Source organism: Pyrgilauda ruficollis, unplaced genomic scaffold, assembly GCF_017590135.1.
Source record: "Pyrgilauda ruficollis isolate IOZ18807 unplaced genomic scaffold, ASM1759013v1 scaffold31, whole genome shotgun sequence".
In the NCBI taxonomy this organism is placed as follows: domain Eukaryota; kingdom Metazoa; phylum Chordata; class Aves; order Passeriformes; family Passeridae; genus Pyrgilauda; species Pyrgilauda ruficollis.
The window spans coordinates 5,046,973-5,071,205 of NW_024524489.1; the positions used below are offsets into that span (position 1 = coordinate 5,046,973).

At 46.1% G+C, this 24,233-nt stretch overlaps 1 protein-coding gene across 1 annotated transcript in view; it reads right to left on the minus strand.

Annotated features, from left to right (window-relative positions):
• The window catches only part of XRN2 (5'-3' exoribonuclease 2), a 32,680-nt gene continuing 8,447 nt past the window's right edge, over positions 1 to 24,233 (minus strand). Inside the window, exons 14-30 of the mRNA XM_041473976.1 lie at positions 23,764 to 23,808; positions 23,345 to 23,476; positions 22,218 to 22,336; positions 19,924 to 20,059; positions 17,691 to 17,798; positions 17,515 to 17,604; positions 16,964 to 17,036; positions 16,129 to 16,212; positions 15,461 to 15,558; positions 15,303 to 15,382; positions 14,118 to 14,174; positions 13,474 to 13,542; positions 13,241 to 13,375; positions 12,266 to 12,393; positions 7,950 to 8,010; positions 3,938 to 4,076; positions 1 to 754 (exon numbers count right to left, since the gene is read on the minus strand). Coding sequence (XP_041329910.1) covers positions 692 to 754; positions 3,938 to 4,076; positions 7,950 to 8,010; positions 12,266 to 12,393; positions 13,241 to 13,375; positions 13,474 to 13,542; positions 14,118 to 14,174; positions 15,303 to 15,382; positions 15,461 to 15,558; positions 16,129 to 16,212; positions 16,964 to 17,036; positions 17,515 to 17,604; positions 17,691 to 17,798; positions 19,924 to 20,059; positions 22,218 to 22,336; positions 23,345 to 23,476; positions 23,764 to 23,808 — 1,617 coding nt within the window. The 3' untranslated portion in view covers positions 1 to 691. The remainder of the gene's footprint in view (positions 755 to 3,937; positions 4,077 to 7,949; positions 8,011 to 12,265; positions 12,394 to 13,240; positions 13,376 to 13,473; positions 13,543 to 14,117; positions 14,175 to 15,302; positions 15,383 to 15,460; positions 15,559 to 16,128; positions 16,213 to 16,963; positions 17,037 to 17,514; positions 17,605 to 17,690; positions 17,799 to 19,923; positions 20,060 to 22,217; positions 22,337 to 23,344; positions 23,477 to 23,763; positions 23,809 to 24,233) is intronic.

Below are 24,233 nucleotides of genomic sequence, written 5' to 3' on the forward strand. Positions count from 1 at the left end.
TCAGAATTTCAAAAGCCACTTTATAAAGCAAATAAAAATATTTACTGATTTGGTACACTCACACAGAAAATCCCTAGAAAGAGTGCTAAAAACGAATGGAATTTCTGCCCTTCGCAGCCGTTTTAAATTAGGTATCAAACAGACAAACCCACGGCCCCTGCCTGGTTATGCCATGACAAAACCCACGCCAGAAACAGGCACACATCCAAAAAGTTGAAATGTTTTACTTCAGAGTCCGAGAAGCCGAAGGAAGCATCTGCCAAGGAGCAGCGAGGGCCGTGTCTTCCAGTGCCGCCGGCTGCCTGCCGGGTCTGCCCCGAGAGTTCATAAAATCCCATTTCTGGGCATTCTTTCCAACTCCTTGTCTGTTTTCAGGCTCTTGTGTGTGGAGTAGAGATGTTTGGAGTTCAGAGTGGCGGGCAGCGCTCGGCACAGCTTGGATATGTAAGGAGGACAAAGCAGCACTCCTACCTCTTCCGACGGCAATCCGCTCTTTCCAGTCCCTCCCAAAAAATCATCATCAGGTCCGTAAGAAATGTGCACATTTAAAACAGGCATCCGTTTAAAAACTACAGGGACGGTGCTTAACAACTTCATTTTTTTTTTTCCCCCTCGCCCCACAAATAATAAAAAGAACAAAAGCAAAAACCCCAGACATTTTCCACGTTTAAAAAAATCCAGGAGGCAGGAGCTAATTCCAGCTGTACCTTCCTGCAGGAGGTGGGAGCGGGAAGGGCCTCCCGGGGCCGTACGCCTGCAAACAAACAAACAAAAGCAAGCATTTATTTTTGGGATTAGCAGCACGAGTAAACAAGTGGGGTGAGCTCGAGGCGCCATACAGAATGGGGACAAAACATCCTCTGCACAGAGAGGTGCCAGGGGCAGGGCTGAGCATCCCTTATCCAACTCTGGAGTCTCCCAAAAACACGGCTGGGGCTGGATTGCCTGGTGCAGAGCGGAGCTGCGCAGGAATCCCAAATAAATCCATCCCCAGGCAGCACCGTGGGCAAGGGACTTCCCACCTGTGACACCTCTGCTGTGCTCCGCTGCAAAGGGACAAATGTTGGAGCCAGGGACGTGGGGCAGCTCACACTCAGCATTTTTACACAAAAGTATTTTAAGGAAAAACGAAAGCTTGTTTGTTGTAGAAGAGGCGTTTTCCAGCACTCATTCGGTTTAATAAGAGGTCAAAGAGATCCAAATCCCACTTTGGAAATGACTCCAAATCAGATGTACATTTGTACTTAGATTCAGGCATTTGGTACATCAAGTATCCAGTGGAAAAATCCGTTTGAAAATTTCACAAAACCTCCATGAAGCATTCAAAATTATTTCCAAACCTGGTACATTGCAGAGACCAGCAAGTTAATTAAAGGTGATGCACCAACACCAGCTACAGGCTTGGTTTGCTCTTTACTCAGGGATTTTGGGTGCAGAAGGAAAAAGGGGCTTCCCTTCCTTGAAAAGAGAAATCTCTCTTCCTCACAGCACACGGCGGCCGGGATAACCACGGAAACCACGAAGCCGGTGAGCAGACCTGCCAGGGAGGCTCCTGCAGCCTGCCCATGCAGGAAGGTTTGTTTCCAGGCTTGATGAACTCAATTTAAAAAATAAACAAGTTGGCCACATCCCTTAAAAAACCCTTCCAAACCATCAGCAGGGAAGGACAAAGCGGAGGTCTGGGAGTGCTGCAGCAGCCGCGGACGCTCCGTTGTGTGCTGCTCCGGGCTGGAATAAAACTGCCCAACACCTGCACCACCCCAGCAAGCTCATTCTTTGGTTCTCTGGGAGAGCTGGAAGGCAGCAAAGCCCCACTCCCAGGGAGCCCCCCAGATCCATGGCAGCTGCATTAATTTTGTAAGCACTCTGCGGCAGCGCGTTTATTAACCTCTTCAGACCATGTTCTGTACGCTGTAAAAAAAGAATTCAGAGGTGAAAGGGCCCAAAGATAATTATTTATGCTGCTACGTGTCACCACTTCCACTTGAATCCCTTTTCAAGGCTTTAAAGCTTTGAAATTTTCAGGCAGCAAGGCCGGATTCAATGATTAGGCTGGCACCCTAAACCCTTTCAGGTACTTTCTCATTTCACTCCAGTCTGGAAGAAATAATGACATCTGAAAGTTCATTTAAAAATAACAAGAACAGAAAAAAAGAAAAAAAAAAGAGAAAATTAAAGCAGATAAACAGTTGCAGCGAACTGCAAAGGGAATTTTTTAAGGCAGCAAAATTCACTGGAGCTGTAAGATTTGTGCTCAATCATGAACTCATAATGTATATGAATAAAAATTAAAAAAGGGTTGTCACCGCTGGGTTAAACGTTTCCTGCACCCGCAGGCGGGACCATGCAGCTCTGGGGGAATTCTGTTCTGGGAAAGACCACACCTTCAACCAGGCTGTGGATGTCCACAGGGCTCCAAAGTGGGAATTAACAGGGATACCCTCCCTGGGCCCCCACTGTCAACCCTGCTGGGAAACCATTCCTGCTCCCCCTCACGATTCCAGCTGTTGGGCACCACAATTTACGGCTGGGAATGAAGTGCTCCAAGCACAGATTCCTTTAGCAGGTGCATCCTGCCCAGGATGAAGGGCAGAGCAGGGTGTGCCATGGCAGACAGACTTTTCCAGGAGTCCATTTCCCAGACTAATTAAACCCTGCTTAGACTCCAACAGCACAAAGATCCTCCCCTAATTTTTCCCCGGGAGCACAGCAGCCCCTGCTATGGATTAGTGCAATCAGGGATTTAGTCCTCAGGCTCTGGTGTTTTGGGTAAACCTGTGTGGCATAAAGTTAAAGATTTCTGAAATCTGATCCTATCAATGCACCTCATCCAAACTTAAAATGTATTTTGGAGCTCCACTGGTTGAGTCAAGGTTCAGGCCTCGTTATTTCCCGTGACTATGACCCATGGTGTGGAGTTCTGCCTCCAGTCACAACCAGTGCTGGCAGGGTTTGTACTGGTGCTGTGCCATGTAACACACATCTGGGTACTGGGCAGGTGAGCAGGCTGGGAGGAAGGAAATTCAAACTAGGAGTGACTAAAAAGTGACTTGTCCTGAGCTGAATCAGGCCCCAGCAGAAGGCACATTTCCAACAGTTTGTGCCTTAATTTCCACACAAAGGACAGGGCAATGGGGCTGTCACCTCCTCCTCCTCCCTGGGACTGGTCACTAACCTTCCCACAGTCTGATTTCCACAAACAGCAGTAGAACTAGGAGTTCAACCTAGATATCAAAAATTTATTTAAAATGTGTGTTTAGCAGTGTAAACACCCAGAGTTCTGGTAAAACAGCATATGCAGATCATGTTTTACTGGGACCACACCGCCAAAAAAAATTCCCTAAGCAGAGTCATCTGCTACTTTCAAGCAGCATTTTCATTCTGTGGCATTTTCATGAACTGTTGACCAAGTCACCTGCAATTTTGGATGAAGTTCTCCTCTCACAATTGCTTGTTTCCTTTTAACTGCAGAGAGCTACTTCCACATGTTTATTCCTGGCTATGAGAACCCAACATTTGCATTAAGCAGATTTTCAGCTCAGAGAAAGCCAATAAGCACTTCAGGGGAGAAATTCAGGAAGCTGCAACAATCTACATTTTAAACATGCTGGGGAGAACCCAAAAGGTCCAGTGGGCAGATTTCCTTGTGGAAGAGGAAGACTGGTGGCAATGCTTGCCTGGGGCTGCAGGAGGAGAGTGACCATCTCATGGACACCAGTGGTGCAGTCCCAGCATGGGCCTTGTGCCAGGGGTACATCCAGAGGGGCTGGCCAAGGCTGGGCAGTCACCCACCTGTGCCTGGTGACACAGTGACACTAAATCCACCTCAGCAATGCCTGCCCATGCCACACTCCCTCTCCACAGCCACAGGAGCTGTGGGGGGAAGCCTTGGCTGGGAGGGGAGCACAGCGTAGCACGTGGGGCCCCGCTTTCCTACCTGTCTGCCCCTGTCCATGCGGTCCTCGGGTCTCTGTGGGTATCCCATGGGCCCTAGGCCCTGGTACTGAGCTGGCTGGAACTGGTTTGGGGACGGCACCATGCGGTTCCAGGCGAGGAGAGGAGCAGCTCCGGCGGTTCTGCGCAAGGAAAGAACACTGCACTGGGAACAGGGCTCCTGCAGAGCGTCCCACAGCACAGACCCACTCCTGGCTTTGTCTCTGAGCTGAGCAGGGACAGCCAAGTACTAGTGAGAAACCAGGAGCAGGGAATATCTTCCCAAATCCCCCTAAAGGCCGCTTTGCTGACCTCTTCCTTCGGCACAGCTTGGAAGCTGCATTGCCATGAGCAGCAAACCCGGCTGCACGCAGCAGATTTTTCCAATTCCCTGGAAGGCTTCCGTGCACCTCTTACTGCAGGGGCAGATTTGCTGATCCCAGAGGCTCCCCAGCACCCCAGGAGTAAACATGTGCCACACGGGAGCCAGGGGCTTTCTTTGAACGCCCAGACTCTTTCTGGGAGCCCATTCTTCCCAGTTAATTGCAGGTTGCAAATGAATTCTTACGGCGAGCATTCGGAATCTAGGGTAGGGGCCTTGGCTGCTTTTTCCCATCCATTATTCTGCTCAATATGTCAGGAGGTCTGATCGGGAAGAAACCTTTTCAAGTTCTATTGATGCCGTTTTCAATTGACCACGGTGACCTAGCAACATAAGCACTAATTGGCACGGGCTGACTGACATTTGGTGTACAGTTTATATGGGAACGCAGATCCGACATCCATTATGGCCCAGTTTGCCATCCCGGATTACCCACAGCAAGAAATGTTTTCATTTCCTTCAAGTACCCATTCTGACATGATAATTAGAAAGCAACAGGTAGAACACATCCAATATTGTTTGATTCAAAATATTTAGGGAAATGCTACAGCCGTGATCGGGTTGTTACAGCTGAGCACGGCTGAGGGACAATTCCTTAAAGGATTCAGAGCAGGTGGGGCCTGCAGGACAATATGATGTTGTGAGGGAAAAACATGGAGAGTGGACACAGTTAATCCTTCCTGACCCGTGCTGAAGAGGGACTTGGCTGAGCAGAGCAGGGCCAGCCTGGAGGGAGACGGGGACAGCAGAGAACACAGGCTCTGCATCCCAGGTTTGGGATGGGGACCGCAGAGAAGAGAGGCTCTGCATCCCAGGTTTGGGATGAGGACAGCACAGAACAGAGGCTCTGCTTCCCAGGTTTGGGATGGGGACAGCAGAGAACAGAGGCTCTGCATCCCAGATTTACCTGCTGCACTACATGCCACCCCTCAGAATGAGCCATGCTGTAGTTAAAGATAAGAGCACTTTACATTTGTGGGGACGAAACCTTCAAAATCAACGTTCTAAGTTCTTCCTTTGTTCATACTTGCTTCTTTTGACTTAGTGTTTTGAGTACTAAGTTTTTTTCCCCTCACGATTCCTAGAAAACAGCAGACTCTCCAGGAAAAATACACTGCTCAGCCATAAGGAAAACTGCAGGGAGTTAGCTGTATAGCCCCAGCTCTGGGGGTTTTATTAACAATCATTCTGCCTTTACAAGTGCTGGTGATAAAGATGACTGAGGCTCACAGACCAGCTCTTGCTCCATGCCTGGAATGGGGAAATCTGACACAAATTTCTTGTGACATTAATTTTTATTTGGCACGGAGTTTAAACTTTTTAAGTGCTATTTAGTGAAAAGCTGAGATATTTAACAACTTAAACACAACACCACTAACATCACAGCTTTGTTGGGGCACTGTTTGGTGATCTAAATCACCTGAGGGTGGAGATCTGCACACAGCAAAGCTGTAACCAAAAGAAGAACTGTGCCACTTGGAACACCCCAGGAGCTCACACAGGCACACTCCAGAGTTACATCAACTCAAACACATTCAGCCAGGTCAGCTAAACTCAGGAGAATTTACACAGGAAAACATTCCTGTCTTCACACCCCAGCCACTTTGGAAGTTACTGCTATGAATAGGTTAAGCAAAAAAGATCTGTTCAACCCGATGACACATTTCCATCAGCCAGGGAGCAAATCTCTATGAACTCTGGACTGGCTCAAGAGCACAAAAAGGACCTCTGCAGTGCCCAGGAATGTCAGGACAGAAGAGAGGGACCCCAAAATTCAGTTTCCCTGCTGCACACCAAGGTGCACCACTAGGTTTAAAAGCAAGAAATCCTGCACAGGAGAGAGGAATAGCTGAATTATGGAGAAGCAGCTTTATATTCCTGGTTTTTCCCCCCAGGCCTGGGAAGGAAGAGCCAGTTTAGCCCCTGCTGTATCATTCCATCCCTGAAATAGCACATCTGGCAGGGACAGGGCTCCTTGCTTATCCCTTACTCAGAGAGGTGAATCCAGGATATCCCAGTCTCCTGCCCACCCACTCCATCCCACAGGGCTGGAGCAGGGCTGGCCTCTCCCTCCGTTCCTTCCTTCCCTGAGCAGAAATCCCTGGCTGCTCTGCCCCAGGAACCTATTGCTCCTGGAGAGCTGCAGCAGCAAGAGGGGGCAGCAGTTTGGGGAACAGCAGCTCCCAGGGAAAGAATAGGAAACTCAAAATGCCTTTAACAGGTTCAGATGCTTTTTCCTGTACCAAGTGTCTCTGTGTTTAACCTTCTGCTTAAGTCTCTGCTTGCCTCTGTACAGCAACTAAACACCAGCTCTGAGCACGTTTGATCTGCTCCCCAAATCCAAAACCTTCCAAGAACACGGCAAAACTACTTATCCTCAGTGCTGGCAGAGCTTTTCATAAACCCTGCACAGTGTAACAAAGGGAAGGCAGTGACAAGTGACAGACCTGCAGCAGTCCTTCACAAATAAAAGTATATAAAATGGATTTAATTAAGGGGTGGGAGTGGCAACTCCCATGGCCCAAGCAGTATTAAAGTTTGCATTATGAATGAATCTTGCCTTACAATATTCCACACAGATGAGGCACAGGACAAGGGAGCCAGGCTTACTTCAGTGGGGATCAAAATGGTTGCCATGGAAAGTGACTGTGGAGAGCTCAATAAATTCCCCCAAAGCCCATATTTTCAATGGTGAAACATTTGCAAATAAACCCAGGGGAAAAAAAAAAAAGCTGGGTGTTGGAGCAGAAACTTCTCTCCCTCCTCCATAAACATAAATAAATGTCATTATTCATAGCTGACACAGGTAGCCTGGGTTTATTGAGCCCACCCCACCGGAGGACACACAAGCCATCAATGAGGGGATGCATGTAAAACATCCCTGATTATCAAACCATGTCACATTCCTTCTATTCGATGGCACTTATTGGGCTGCAGATTCCATAATCCTTCCCTGAGTCCCTTCTGCATTTAATTCAGTTCAGCCTTAAGTAGTTAAAGAAACTGTTTTCAGTGGCAACTAATAACTACTGACCTACAGTGACACTGCCCTACAATGGGCTTGTCAGGCCTGAAAAACTTGTACCAAAGAAGCTGATTAGGACTTCAAGAGGTTTGTAGCAAGAATCAATGGCTGGTCTGTGCTAATGCTGCGGCTGTGGCACAGGAATGATAAAAGTGGAACACCATTAGTTATGCCTCATTAAGCTCCACAGCCCTCCTAAAAAGAAATTTGTTTAGCCTGTCCAAAATCTAATGCAGTTTTAAGCTCTCTGTGTTCAATTTCATAGTATCTCAAAAGCTTCAATAAGATAAAGGCCAAAGAACCAAGAATGGTACCAAAGCACCAACAGTAAAGTTAATTTTGAAGCCTGAGTTTTAATGGAAAGTGTTTTTCCCTCCTTTTTTTTAATACAAAGTACTCGAGCCTTTTAAAGGATGAACACCACGTAGTGGGCTCTCAAAACATCAATAAATCATGGACATTAATTAACTCAAAAATCCTGCCATACAGCATCATTTCCACAATTTTAAACCACAATATTGCAAACAGAGAAGAGAAAACCAAACACTGGGAAGGCTGGCAGAGCCCAGTCCACCCTCCTGGGCATGTTTCACATCCCTCGTGCCTTACCTTTGCGGTGTCTGCTGGAACAAGGGCGTGGGACCTCTCCAGGACTCCTGGGGCCGAAGATCTGGAGGGCAAAATGAGATGGCAAAATGAGAGAGAGCAAGAACAACTCACGAGCTGTGCTCACTCCTCTGCGTGCCCCAGGGCTGCTTTTGGGAAGCCAGACAGGAAAGCTCAGGCTGGATGTGCCACAAACACACTCCAAGTCATGGCTTCCTGCTGCTGGCTTGGACAGAGTCCTGCTGTCAACAGAGAAAAAGCAACTTTTTTGGCTCTAGCACATCCAACAGCTTCATAATAGAGAATTATGAATTTTAATTGCTACAGCTAGCATTGGTTAGTGCTCAAATGCTTTGCAGGTGTCTCCTCTTGAATTTTTGAAGATCCAAAACCTTGTCTGTCACCCTAACAACTCAGTTTAATATTCATATATCTTACCAGTACATTCATTACTACGTTAAAAATACAGGCACTCAAATACACACCCACCACTGTGTTACCACAACACATGATGTTTGTGACCAACAAAGATGTCAAAGGCAAAATATGGGCCAGTTTCCCTCTGACTGGGCTAAGTTATTCCATAAAGGCAACTAAAACAACGGCCAGAGCATGGAATAAAGTGGATGATTCTGTTTTATTCACGTTTAAGTAAATATAGTTGTATTTAGGATGTAAGGGACAAAGCATGCATTAAAACAAAATATAAATACATTATCACTGAAGATACTAAAGGTACATTTAAAAGTTACTGTGGGCAGTGATAATACACTAATAAAAACCTATTAATGATGTCTCAGATAATGGAATCAGACTGAATTAAGCCTTTTTGGGTAAAACCTTGGCCAGAGCCCCAGTGCTGGCGTGCAGGAGACCACCCACTCACCCATTGTTTGTGCCACCCAAACCAGCCCTGCACAAAGGCGAGGCAGGAGCAACACTGCTTTAACAGGGCCCACAATTAAACGCTTGTTGTCCTTCTAAATAACCTGGTCAGCAAACAGGATAAAAGCAGCAGCTCCTCAATAGCACCCAGGCAGCCCCCAGCACTTGGGGCCAGCGTCAATCAAAAGCTCCAGTTTCACTGACACCTTTGATGGCTTTCAATGGCCTTCAAGTGTGACCTAATTCCAACAGCTGGTTCCAGCAGCTGGATAATGGGCGGCACACGGACACCCTGCCGTGCTGCCAGGGGCCAGGACATGGAAGCCTGGCCTCCCTTGGAAAGGGGAAGGGGGAAATATAAAATAAATAAGTCTGTGCCTCTCTCCTAGCTCTGGCTGGATTGTCTGTCTCAGCCCCAGCGAAGAGAACACCAAATAAATTCCCAGCCCCAGCAGCTCTGCTCTTCCCGGGAGCCTGCTGGGCAAAGCCAATCCAGCCCATAATTCTTCATTTATCCCCCATGCAGGGTTATTTATTCAGCTTTACACCTATACACACAACTACATCAACCAGGATATGAGCCTGGTTTTACATCCCCAGACACACACACAGCTACCAACCGATGCTCCTCAGCTCCTCTTTTCCAGCCAATTTCCAGCCTGAAGCAGACCAGGACTGAGGGTAGGGAAGTGACACTTCCCTGCTGATCAGCCTGGGAATCTCAAGGGCTTTTCCAGGCTGCACACACACAAAGCCATGTTTATTTTGGAATACAAGGGGAGGGCAACAGAATCCACAACACTGCTTTAGGGGAAAATGAGCAGTTTTTCAACTGGAGCTTAAAATATCTTTAAAAGTTTGGTAAAGTCCATGAGTGTCACAACTTTCAATCAAAAATATCCTAAAATGACTCTCTGTTTCTGATAATTTTCAAGTTTCACAGACAGCAGCAGCACAGAAACACAGGCAACATCTTGTTTCCAGACCCTTACCCTCCATGTGAGCAAGGACCCAGGTCTTCTGCTGTAACCACACCTTTCTGCAGCTCAGTTTAAGCAAGACTTCAATGAAATCATCATCAAAACATTTAAAGCTCCCCTATTCATTTGTATGGCTGACAGAACAACCTTGGAGGGAGAGAGTCTGGAACAGTGAATTGCACTTCAGAAAGGTAAAAAATGGGAGAAGGAATGACAATTAATATTTTCTTTAGGCTGCAAAACTTAGGCATTTCCCAGAGCTATAAGGCCAAAGAAACTGCCTTGTCTAGCAGCTCCTCAAGTAACAATTTATCTAATCAGGGTGGCAATCAAAGAGAAGATTTTGTGTTTACTGATTGCACTAATCAAAATCACTTTTCCAAGGCAGCTAATTGACAAGTTTACTGCCTGCCATGCAAGTCATAAATCAGATGTCCTGCTCTGCAGGAGCCAAACCTGCCATTCCCAGAGCGCTGCCACCCTGCACTTGACTCCCCAAGTTATCAGCACAGACAATTATTCATCAGCTGAAAATTGGCACATCCAAGGCAAATCAGGGAGCACTGGTGAGGAACACCCCCAGCCCTGAGGCTCTTGAGGAGGAGCTGGCTCCTGGCTTGACCGCATCGCCCTTCTGCAGGCTGATTTTACTGCAGCATGTGCATGACAACACCACACACCAAAAGAAAAGTTGCTCTGCATCAGTCCCACTGAATGTGGGGATGTTGACCACATCAGCTGTGGTTTTTCAAGGGTATGTGGGCTCCAGGTGCTTCCCAGCCCGGCCACACCACAACTGCAGTTCTCTGACAACAGTACAGCTGATGAACACAACTTGGACACTGGAGACAACCTTGTGTCATCCAAGAGGCCTTCCCATTTCTCCTAATTTGATTTTCCAGCTGAAGGTACCAGTGCTTTGATGAAGACACTAGGGGACTGAAGAGGTGACTGCAAAAGGGAAAAAAGATGCTGTGCTGCCAGACCTAGGAACACCTCTGGGTATGCCAGGCAGAACATTGTTGGGGGGGAATCAGCCCAAGTGCTTGTGAACTCTCAACCACACTGTGCAGGCAGACTGCTTCCACTCAGCAAGAGCCTCACTGCAGTGGGGTATGGGGAGCTGCTGACACTCCTCATCTTCACAAGTCTGCTTGGCACCAGACCCACACATTCCGTAATCCAGGATGTGTTATGATCTTAGGGCAGGTGAACATCCAAAAGGCTGATCCCAGCAGAAATTCAGGGCTGTGCCACCTGGAGGTATTCTTCTAACAAGGGTTTAAGCAAGTCTGACTCTACCTGGTAGAAGAGGAGCTGAGGCATACAGGATTCACTTGACAGTCCCAGGTGGGCCAGGCTGGGGCCTGACCCTCCAGCCAGGCAGCAGGATGGGTTTTGGGAATGGTTCTAGGAGTAACACAGCCCTCAGGCTGTTTGATCCATCCTCCCGATGGACATGAGCTGTCCTCAGGCCCCAAATAACGAGGCACTGAAAGAAACAACCTCCAAACTCTAAGTCAAGCGCTGCTGTAATCCATTGCAAAGACTTGACGCCACAGTCAGTGCAAATGAGAAGTTAATTAGAGTTTAAGTCTAATCTCCTAGGACAGTCTTAGCAGAAGAGGAAGAACAACAAAACCCAGTGAAGTGCCAGAGGACATGCTTGCAGCGTGCAGCACTGCGGTGTCCCATGAAGGCAGAGTGACAGGAATTGGCTCCGGAGAGCGCGGCTGGCGCACGACCCTGCGCGGTGAAGGAGCCTGCACGAGGCAGCTCCACCTGGCTCCTCGCCCTGCTGCTCCACACAACAGCAGCACAGCAACCTCTGCCTCCTGGAAAAAGCAGCACAGGGAGGAGGGAGGAAAAGCCCAACCAATTGCTCTGTGCTTTGCCAGGCACACCTGCAGAACAGCGACAGGGGACAGCTGTGGTGCACCGAGGGGGAGGGAGGCCCGCATCACAGAAAGCCACCAGACAGTTTTCCAAGGCCAACAGATGGACAGGGATTTCTCCTCTAGCAGTGGCTCCAAGCCTCCTCAGTTTGAACCAGTCTATGGCACTGGGGGGTATTTGCCTGCAGAGTGTTGCCCGTTCAGCACAAGGGGCTCGGGTGCCATGAGGACGAGAGCTTGGGAGTGCCTCAATGGCAGGATGAGGTCCAGGGACATGGGATAGACAGAGCACATTGGAGTGTTTCCCACAACACATCAGGACTCAGCAGGAACAGCAGCACAGGGACTGCTGGGCTCCCAAAAACCTCCCCAAAACCACATAAATATTCTCTTTGGAGATTAATTTGGATGCTAGTTCTCTCTGCTAGTTCTGCCTTCTCATTCCCCACATTCTTCTTTCCAGATCACATTTAAGCACAGATAAATAAGTGAAATAAATAGAGAGAGATGATGTTTAGAACAACCCAGCAGTGAGAAGCAGGAAGCAGAGGGCACTTACTTGGCAGCAGTTTGGGGATCTGCTGCTGGCTGCCCATGAGGGGCCTGGCGTAGGGGCTGCCGTAGGCTCCGAGCGGCACAGCGTTGGGGTACATCCCTGGCATGCCCCTGTCCCTCGGCATCGTGTGCCTGTTACAGGAAGAAATGGCAAGGCAGCAGGTCAGGAGGCTGTGGTGAGCTCCATCTCCCAGCACAGCTGCCTCCCAGCCCATCCCACACCCCCTCTCTTTCTGCTGAGCCAGGGATGCACTGGTGGATCGGGGCGCAGGCACATCCCGACACACACATGGGCTGGGGAGCTGCTCCCAGGGAAATGCTCAGGTTTCCAATGGCACAGCTGTGCTTTTTATTGCAACTGTGACGTGCAAGAGGGTTCTCAAGTGCAGCCCCAGGACAGCTCTGCTTTTCCTTCCTAAAAGGGAGTGCTTTTCCTTCTTGCAGCTCCCCCAGAGGCATAAGATGAAGAAGGTATTTTCTCTTCCTAAGGAGACACTCCAGAGCCCAACTTTATTTGCCAGTCTCCTTTAAAACATTCTCTTCTCTGGCTCTGATAGATGCATGGCTCCTTGCACTCCCCAGTATGGAAACCCATTTAATTTTTAAAGCTTCTTTGTTTATAAAAACTTAAAAGACATTCCTGTCTTCACTAGCACTTTTAATTATCACTTGTGCATAATATTCTCATTGTACCTACAAGCAAACATCCACCAAACAAGTTTTAAAAAACCCCAAACAACAGAAAAGTGACTTAGAACTATCTAGGAGGGCAAAAAACCAACCAAAAAGCAAACAAGGCATTAGTGCAAAGTCACTGTAATGTTCAGTTTTCAGCAATATTGAATTTAAATATCACACGCTGAGTGTCCAGCATGGAAAACCAACACCTAAGCTTGGACATTCCATGGTTTTTTTTAATTTAAAAAGGAAAAAGGAGGGCAGTCCTCCCAGCAAGGCAGCAGTAACCCCACAGCCTTACCCCAAGGTTCTGAACGCTGACTGGTCCAAATGCACTGGTTTCCTGTCCCTGTTAAAGCCAAGCTGTGGTCTCCAGGGCCTGCCATCATTGTTGGTTTTTTCCCAGTCTCCTGGCTTCAGAACTGGAGCAGGTTTCCTGAACAATAAGAACAGTTCCATAAGTACTTATCAGAGCAAATACTCAGATGGATAAATCAGAATTGAATGATTTGAAAGCTGGCAGCTGACACTTACTTTGCCCCAGGTAACACTGTAGCCTTGAAAACAAAGTCTTCAGCAAATTGTGGATCTTTGAATGAGATGCTAGAAGAAAGTATTTGAGGATTAGGTTTGTTGCATAATGGAGACAAAGTGAAATAGCAGTCACTGCTTTATGACCAAGAAAGCTAAAAGCAGACAGATAAGCAGAATAATCTCACTCCTCCAGCTGGAATTCATGTTTTCCAGGACCAAGAAAGAATGAGGCTACAAGGAAAGAGAATAATGGTTCCCTGGAAAATTCAGCCTGAGTGACACAGCCTGAAGAGCAATGCCGTGACTGCACATACCACCTCTAAAGACAGGAGGAAAAATCCTTGTGACAGAGAAATGGGGAGCAGCACAGAACAATTCCGACCTCCTGACAGTGGCAGATGGAAAAGCCAAACCCTTCCTTTAACTCATCACTCACAGGAACTACATCCCTGTTTAGGACATTCTTCCTACAGTGTCCTGACAAAGTGTAACTCAGCATTTATTACTTCTCTGCACAGCTGTTGCTCTGGTTGAACCAAGCTGTGCCTCTCTGGAGATAAAAAAGACGCAGATCACAAGTGACTTTCAGTGTTTCGGGAGCTGCACTTTGCACAACCCTGCATGAAAACCCACAGTGGACTGACCTGACTGCAGAGTTCTGTGTCAGATCCCGCAGCATGGGAACCGGAGACTGCACCACCCTGGTGAAGAGAAAAACCTCTGTCAAAACACCACCAAACACATTTCTCACCATCTGCTGCTTTGCCAACTAAGCCTGCAGAACATTTATTTCAAAGTTAACTTGCCTTTCTCCTAAACCAAGTACTTTTATAAGCATTGGAGTGACTGAATCCTTATTTCTTAATGTCACCTCTTTTGCAGCAGATGTGTGGGGATTCTCTAGGGTCTGTCTAGGGAAGGCAAGGACAGAAGAGGTTTCTTGTTCCTGTTCCCTCCAGGAACAACTCTGACTTGGTGATATTCTTCTCAACCATGACAGGAATGGAGAAATGTCTATTAGAGTGATCTGAGGTACATTTTCTGCCCAACCAAGCCAGTGTTTGTGCACTTAATGCAAACGATGCACTGAACACCTGCTTGTATCTCTGAGCACAGTCAGAAAAATGAGTGTGCATCCTACAAGGTGAGGATTACACTGATCATTCCTCAGACTAGATGCACTCTCAAGAAAACTAAAAGTATGAGTATACTTAGTAGCTGGGAACAGCCCTGATTTTAGTGCTGCAGACTAAATGGACAAAGCTAAAATATATCTAAGCTATCACTACCTGGATTTTTCTCTGATGTAATGCAGACTAGCATATAAAAAGCAGAGTTTTGGGGTTTTTAGGCAACGTGCACTAATGGTAAGTCACATCAGCCCACAATAACATCCACAGAAAAGCAGAGAAGCCAAAACATGACCCTACTGAACCAGGCCACTGAGCACTACCACTTTTATTACCCCCTCATTTACCTCATAAAACAATAACTAAACACATAAAGTCACCCTTCCACAGGCAAAATGACAAACAAACAAAGGTTCCTCAGCAAATAAACAAATGCATTAGAGTGTTTTAAAGATATCTGAGGCTGCTTTAAAGGCAAGTTGAGAGGTTAAAAAACGGGACCAGAGAATGCAAATTTCACTCGCTGGGGATTTCCCCTGTGCTGGAGGTAACACAGACCTGCTCTGAACCCTCACACCTACACAGGTGGCCTTGTCTGGAGCTTTAATTTACTCCTTGTGGACACAAAACCATTTCTGCTGCCATAAGAGCAGGAGGGCTCCTCTAGCAGCAAGAACCCACCCCAAAGGCCACACTCACTGATCCGGGAGGACGGCGTTGTCGTTCAGGGTGAGCTTTCCCTGGATGCCGTGGCACAGCTCCGGTGGGATGTCCACTGCCTAGGGAGGAAGTTTTCAGCTGCAGCACCTTCAGACTTCCCATCTCACCATTCCCACTGAACAACAAGTGCAACCTACCTCTGTGTTCTTGGTCTTGTACTGCTCCACAATGAAGTCACAGAGTGGATGGTGCTTCCCGACAAAGAGAACATCACCGCCGAGGCTGTTCCTCCTGCCTGGAGAAATGATGGGGATGGGGCAAGAGTTCAGAGGAAAGAGGGAAGGAAGGAATGCAGCAAACCAGCAAGGCTGTCCTGGTGACACCTCCACAAAAGCCAAGTTTCACTGTGATTTAGGAGAAAGCTCTGAAGGTTCCCTGAGAACATAGGAAATACAATGTCTCCCAAGAGGCAGGATGTGCCTGGTCCCAAGGACAGCTGGCAGGCAGTAAAATAATGGGAATCTTGTGTTCAGTGGAGGAATGCTGAATTTAGAATAGAGTAACACTGCAAATACAGACAGAATTGACAAAAAACAACCCCAAACTCCCCACACCTCCACATTTTACCCACAAGAACCAGATGTTATTTCTGTACAACAGAGAAACAAATATTTATAAGCTGAATAAGTGTTAAAAAACAAATCCACTGAGGATCACTCTGATTACCAGCAGCACCCCTGAGGAAGAGAGTGTCATAAACTCAACCCAACCAAACACTGAGGACACCTTGTTTGATCATTTATGGTGAATTTCATAGGTGATAACAAAATACCCCAATTCTTTAGCTCGACACCCCAGTTCTTACTCTCTTCAGGAGTGAGGTCAGGGTACACTTCCTCCAGGGCAGCTCTGAGGCGTCGCTCATCCACAAAGGGCAACAACGCCACACCTGGCAAAACCAAAACAGTGTTTGCTCCCACTTGTTGAGAAAACCCAGAACAAAAACAGACACCAGCATGGCAAGCTCTGATAAGATTCCTTAGCCAAGAAACAGCCAGAACTGTGTGAATCTGAAGGAATCACACTTTTGCTTTAGAAGTCATATATTTCTGTGGCTTTATTCAAACAAAACCTGTTGCACTCAAACTGAAAACCTAAAACTTTAGCTGCAGTGTAAATTACACCCAGCCACAGAATCTGGCAGACCTTGGAAATTAACATTCTCTAAAGAAAGGAAAAGTTGCATAAATGCTGTAGCTCTTTTACCATTCTTTGTGTGCTCCAAAATATTTCTATATTCCCCAAAGTATTTTTGGCACAGCACTAATGAGCCACTGATTGTGCAGAACAAGATCCATTAATTAAATGCAAAGGAGACAAAAGACAATTACACACTGAGGCTGATAAAAACAGAAGAATGATTACACTAGTTCAGGACAAATGAACAAATCTAGAGTGACTGCTGAAATTACCAATAATCATTGCCAATCCAAAACCAGTTACTGAATCATAATTTGCTCTTCATACTGATTTCTTTACAAAAATACACCTGCTGTAAAATACTTGTCCCCACAACAAGTAGCACAAGTTACCTTTGTGCAGCATTTTCTCTCTAAGGTAATTTTCTAATTTCTTTCTATTTTTACAGGTTCTTAAGACTAATGTCTACAAATTTAAAAAAAGGAAAGTTGAAGTTTCACCTTGCCAAGCATACTTCTTCCCATTCAAATCAATAGCAAAATCTTCAGGGTAGAAGTCAATGATGCTTGATTCCTGAAATTGGAAAAACGAAATTCACCCTTAGAGCAAACTTTGACATGGTTTCAGAATGCCATGTGGTGCCAAACAGAAAGGTCTTTGATAACAGAAACAACTTTCATTAAAAGCCAATTAAATACAAATTGAGGATGGGCACTTGCACTACTCAGAGATTTAAAATAAGAAATTAAGGTGGAGAGAAAAATTAGGATAAGGAGGAGAGCTGATTAGGGTAAGTTATCTGCTCCCCAACTAAATTTTGGAAGATTTCTGGAAGAAACTAAACCATCTGAAGTGTAAGAGAGCTGGGAAATGACATCTGAATTCCAAGAAATCACTTTTAAGGATTTTGAAGAACCATTGCAATCTTCCAAAACCTTTCCCTCCTGGTCTGCAGCATTTCTCTGCCTGAAGTGAGAAGCAGCAGGTCCCCTTCACACCAGTGCAAGATGACCTGAGCTTCCACAGACAGAAATACAAGAAGGATTCTCACTGGGTCTGTCATGAGTTTCCTCCACGTTGGCGGCAGGAAGTTTCCACTGGCGGCCGGGAACACCCCCATCAGCTGCTCAAGAGGCTTGAACTGTTGAGAACAGACAAACAGGTGTGGGACACTTGGGATGAGAGGGCAAATCAGCAGCGAATGAATTGATAAATCAGGAGCCCTACCGGTTTGGAGCCCTTCTCAAAGTCTGAAGGCATGTCTGCAATGCCCTCGAAGTCCGAGGCAAAGGGAGCGTAGTGGAAAGGGTAATACCAGTTCCAGGATGCACAGCCCTGGGGCAGGGAGGTGGGAGACACAAAAATCAGACTTAACAGCAAATTAAAATCATACAGCCCAGTCACCAAACACGACAACATGGCAGAGAGCAGTTTACACTCCTGTTTTCCACAGCAAAATCCCTATGCTAACTTGGGGAGGTGTGGGAGCAGAGACCCCCAGCACGCCCTGCTGGGTGTGCAAATGTGAACAGTATTTGCTGCAGACATGCTGAGAAGCATTCTGGTTTTCACTGGTGCTCCTCTCTCCAGTACCAGCACTACTGCACACTTGGAGAAGCACTTTGCTCTTCCCCTCTCATTCTCCTGCCTTGAGCAGTGGGGAATACAAAGTGTCTCCTCGGAAAGGAGAGAATCAAGCAAACTCAAAACACACCAGAACACCGTGCACCTCCTAAAGGAAACGTGGCTCCAGAGGGTCTGAGTCAAGCTTTCACCTTCTCAGCTATTTTTCTTAGCAGCACCACTTGAAACAAAAGCCCACTACTATTTTGACTTCCAGTTCTGAATGATTAAATGTCAACAAGGCTCCTCCAGTGATATTTTTGGTATACAAGTACAGCACCTATAATTATTCTCTGCAGTCCTTCGGACAGACTTGGAATGTTTCGAAAGCCAGGTGGATTGCTTTCATTCTTCTTTCTTTTTTTCCCCTTTCCCCCCCTCCCTCCAAACAGATATTCCCTCTAGTGGGACATGCCCTGCATTATTAGCTTTCTGTAGGAACAGAAAGGCATGCAATGTATACTGGCACAAGTTTTATGGACAGCCAGCAGTAGTTACTGGAGACAATTTTTATTATGATGAGAAGAAAAAAAGCCAAACAAAGATCCTCAAGCAAACCTATTTTGAAGCTCCCCCAGCCCAACAGCTTCCTAACTTCATTTCCATATCAGCAGGGAGTGATTTTCCAGCTTCTCCATCCCCATACAACAGACTGGAATGGTCTTGTGCTTTTGTACCACTGAAGGGGACATTTTTACCTACAGCTCACCTGAAGGCTCATTTCCACCCCTGGAGGCAGATGGGCACAGAGAGTTGTGGGAAAACACCCCATCATGATTAAAAAAATACAGTTTCCTTGTGCCCAGGATCCTGATAATTCCCACCTATAAAGGCATCCAGGTAACATGTCCTTCACAAAAGGAGGTCATGCACACAAGGATGTGGGGAACTCAACATCCCTGCAGACAAGCTGCACCAGAGTTTGCAAACCTTAAACTTGATGATTTTTATCCCCCATAACAGATGAGTCAGAGCTCAAACTCAAGGAATGGTTAGAGCAGGAGGGAACGGGACACATTCCCATTTTGTTCCAAGGGGGGAGTAAAAACCTATTGGAAACTGCATTTTGGAGGCACCTGAGTATCTGCCCTGCCTGTGCTCCCAGCTGGACAGGTGGCAGCCACTGAGGAAAAATATGAAGTTTTAAGACACAGCCCTGTGTGGAAGCTCCAAATTCCTGAGACAGGACAAACTCCATGGGTTGGGAGCACACTGTGCTCCCAGGTCACACAGCCAGTCTAACTGACTTTGCCTTCAGGGCACGGAGCTCCTTATTAACCATCAGTGCAACAAACCTCACTACGGCCCACTAATCTCTTGCCAATCTGACATCTCAATTATCAAAAGATTTAAATCTGACACAGATTACTTCAATCACAACACACTTCATGGAGCAGCATTACAATCTACAGAGGAGACTGACAACTCTGTCCCTTACAAATTCTTACTGGCATTTCAAGGGCTTTGTTCTTTGTTCTCTCATTTAGTCACCTGCAGTGTCATTATTTGTGGGAAAGGGAAAATAGCAGCAGTTCTTGCTGCACCAAGTGCTGCTGCCAGATGTGAAAACCAGAATTCTGGAATCACTGAGGCTGGAAAAGACCTCTGAGATGAGAGTCCAATCTGTGACCAACCACCACCTTGTCAACCATATCAGAGCACTGAGTGCCACGTTCAGTTGTTCCTTCAGCAGCTCCAGGGATGGTGAAACTGCATTCAAACCCCCAGTGTCAAACAGAATGGGCACACATTTGTTTTACACCTTCAAAAAAACCCCACAGCTTTTCCAAAACGAGCAACAGACTGAAACAAGTTCAGACAAGAAACTTTGGGGTACCTGATAATAATATCTGAGAACCCAGCAAAGCCCTTCCACGTAGGACTGCACAACCTTGCGGCGGAATTTCTCATCTGAGGCGTCCACATCGAATTTGTTTTTATAGTAGCGCTGCTTCCAACCAGTTTCCCACAACCTGCAACACAACCAGGCACAGGTAACATGTTAACATGGATGGGCACCTCAACAGATGCACATCTGCAGGTCTGAATAACAGTGTAAAACAAAGCCACTTGCTACTTCAGTTGCCATTTATATACAGTTTAAATGAAAGCAGAAAAAGTGATGCTCAGCAGCAACAGAATAAAATGTGACTGTTGGCAGAATTGACAGTTTTCCTGGTACCTCAAATATAAAGGCAAGCAAATGCACAACAGTTTCTGTGTTCTGCTGCTGTTCAGACAAGCTGTGATCACCAGAGGCACTTGTGCAGCTCAGCACCCTGTGCTTGCTGCCTCACATCAGATGAGCTCCCTTTCACACAGGATTTTCAGTCTCTCAGGCCAGAGGTGGACGTTGGGATCACAGGAGCCACCTTGGCCACAGCTCATCCTTCCTTCACACAGCTCCCCCTCATGTCTGTCCACAGATGGGGCAGGGAAAACAAACACTGGTTCCTCTTTCCCACACGGCAGCTGCACCCTTCAGCTCTGCTGTATCATGTCAGCAAAGAACCAAACTGGATAAACCACATAATCCCTTAATAATGATTTGTTTTCTTACATGGAATTTTATTCCAAACCACTCCAAGAGGTGACCTCAAGCTGACACTGGTCAGATGTTCCCAGAGCCCTAAATCCTGTGTATGGAGCTTTAGGAGAGTGCCACGATCCATTCATGCTTCCTTACAGGATGCACATCCCTTTGGCTCTGCAAAGAGGATCTTCCCTTGCTTCTGTTTTGAGACAGTTGCTCAGGACACTTCCTAAATCCTTCTAAGATGATTCACACTGATGAGAAGGCAGAAAAGCCAAGAGATGCTTTCAAGGCTCCCAGAAAAGCAGGTAAGCAAGAACAGAGCTCCTGGCACTGAAGGCTTGAGGGATGGAGTCAAGAACATCTGCAGGCTCTGAGCTGCCTGGCAGACAGACACTTGCATAAATTCAAAAAAACCTTTCTGTGAGATAAAACCCATCTGTAGCCGACTGCAACAATTTGTTCTGGTTTCAAAGTCGTTCTAAATACAGAATTTATTTTCACAAACAGTGTGGTTGTATCCAGGACATCAATGCAGTTCTTTTTATTTACAATGGCAAGCATAGAATTAATTTCCACTCAGAAAAGGACATGAAAAAATATTCTGAGCTACAAAAGCTTAAAAAAACTGTGGTTGAATGTAGCACATCCTTTTCCTTGGCAATACCAACTCTGTCAGAACCACTGCTGCTCGTGAATCACCACAGTTCACTCATACTGTTTAACCTTCTTTTAGCAGCTCTGATAACACTCAGATGGAAATCAGATGGAGTCATTTATCCTTAAGATTTATCATTTTATATAAAAATACTGCTTGATTGATTTAAAAAAGGAATCAGTCCATTCAGATATAGACATGCTAGAAAGAAAAGAATGAGAGCAAGAATTGTGATATTGCTAGAGCTGATGGGCCACATGTCACAAACACATTGTGATGACTGTAACCAGAACTCCACAAGGAAAGAACCCTGAGTATTTTCCCACATCCACCCATGGCCTGACTCCACAGAAAACAAATCCCTGTGGCTGCACTTCTCAGGAACAGCTGTAAGGGCCTCCACCCTCGACGCAAACAGCAAGAGTTTCACTGAAGCCCTTGCCCGGTGCAGACTCACTGGTGGTTAATTCCCAGAAAACTCCTGTCTCAACCATCCCAGGCTCAGCCCTCCTGAGACAATGCAAGAACTCAGGGACAAACCAGGGCCTGCTGCAAACCAAAGAAGGTGGAGAGCACTGATACTGCTGCCCACTTGCGCACAGGCGAGCCACGCGGGTTAAACAGCTCCCAGATTCCAGGAACAGCACATTCCGCTCACATAATCAGGGAATGTCTCGCCAAGCTGGGTCTCAGAGGGAGCAGTGGCTCGGAGGCTGCAAACCTGCATGCATACTAATCTGGATACTTAGCTTGAACGGCCAGAGCTCACCCATCTCACTGGAATTTACTGGATATCTTCACCCTCCACATTAATTACCGCTGGATAAAAAGATCACAAAAGCATCCGAAGGCAGCAGCGCTGCACTGAGCTAAATGGCATTAATTAGGCTGCATCTATCTCAGTAATTTGCTAACAAAGTGCTACAAAAAATGGCTTCACCTGATATTATCCTCTGGCTCAGGTTCACTGTCACTGTCCTCAGGTTTCCGCTTAATTCCTCCTCCCAGGGACGGGCTGTTGTCAGGAGTCAGGCTGGTGTTTGGAGATGCTGAAGTTGTCTAGGGTCAGAATTATTAGAGATAAACAGGGCAAGGTGCAGGGGGGAAGAGGACGATTTATTAGGCTTTTAAAAATGAAGTTAAAATTAACACCTCTGTGATAATCACAAACCTTCTCTTCAGTTCCAAAAAACTCCAGACAAAGGCTGCACAACCCTTAACCCATCATAGTCAAGGGACAAAAGGGAAAACCACATCCCTGTTAAAAGGCAGGCATTGATGCACAGAGGCAAAGATGCCACTGGCTTTGAGAAAGAAATGGGTGCAATAAACACAGTATGAATTGATTAAAACATGCCATTCTGGATACAGTCCAATTCTGGAACACCACTGCAGCTTCTGCTGCAACTTCCTTTTGTGGCACTGGTGAAAAAAAGGTGCTTCCAACTCAGAACTGCCAGAAATACTCTGAGCTCCTTCACAGCTGGTCTCTTCAACTCCTCTCAAATGTATCTATTTTAATATTAGAGCCCAAAAGAAATGCCTCCCTTTCCATAAAGGAACTAATTTGCGTAGCTCAGGTGCAAAAATGTTTTGAGATTAAAAGGGAAGAGCAGCAGAAATTAAACCTTGAAAAAGCACATTGTATTTAGACTTCAGAGACAGAACACACATCTCTGTGGTGAAAAAGAACTTTTAATCTGTTTGCTGTTTGGATGAAGATTTATACCAAGAAAGAAAATATTTGTCATGATTGTTATTTAAAGCTAACAGGACTTCTATCGGAGCACTTCTTTCCAGTTTTCCCTCACTAATACCTTGCCCAAAACTACTTCCAAGTTTCTCCCTTCCCCAGGGAAAAGCATCATTCCAAGCAGAAATAAAGAAGACACTTTTATTCAAGCATGCTTAGAAAAATCACTTATTAAAAGCCACTTCCTTGAAGAATAATGTTTGATGTGCCAGCTTTTCAAGAAAACTCGACAGAGCAGACAAAAATGTGCCAGGAGAAACACAGGCTGCAATTCTTTCCTTTCACTGTGCAAATGCCTCTGAACATCTACTCACCGAGTTCTGCCTGTCGTGCATCCTCATCTCAAAGGCAGCTTGTCGAGGGTTACAGATTGCCTGAGGGCTGGATCGATTTCCCAGGGCTTGAGGGGAAAACTGACCACCAGGAATAAAGGAAGGCTGATCCCTCTGCAAGATAAACACAGACAAGACTGATGAAAGGGCTGTGTGATCTCCCCAGCACTGAGATGATGCTTCCTCACAATTTTCAGATTAACATTATGGGGAAATGAATGTACAAATGCACATTTTTTGAATATGGAATAGAAAAAAAGTCAACTTATTTTTTTTAACTTTGAAATAGTTACACACAAGTCAGAAAACACCATGCTTACATCTGCAGTTCCAACATCGAAAAACTCAAGTAGACATTTAAATCCTTGCTAGTTTCTGCACTGGGTAAGGAATTCACTTACCTTCAATCTCTTCCTTTTTTCTTTTTGTCGTCTTTTAAAGTTATCCTAAATGAAAAACAAAGGGAAATAAAGTCAGTCAAGGACACAGACTCCTTGGCAAATGATTTCATTACAATCCTCAACTGACCATGCCATTAAATTTTTAGGGAATGTTCTGAATAAGACATGGGTCATTTCCTGTGTCTATAAATCCAACAGAAATGGGATGGAATTTTTTACCCAACCCTGAAAATCTATGGGGAAAAAAAAGCTGGGTACCCAAAGCTCCAAAACTTTGGTAGGAATTTAAATGATCTACTAAATTTAGCTGCAGCCTTATTTGGGGGTGACAGCAGTGTCAAAGCACACAGACTCCTTGCCTGCACGGCAGAGCTGCCCAAAAAAAAAGTCAGAGAGACATTACAGTCTTAGAATTAGGAAAAGAGACTCAAGGAAAGATATTTCTTATTCTGTGATTCCTGGGCCACTGA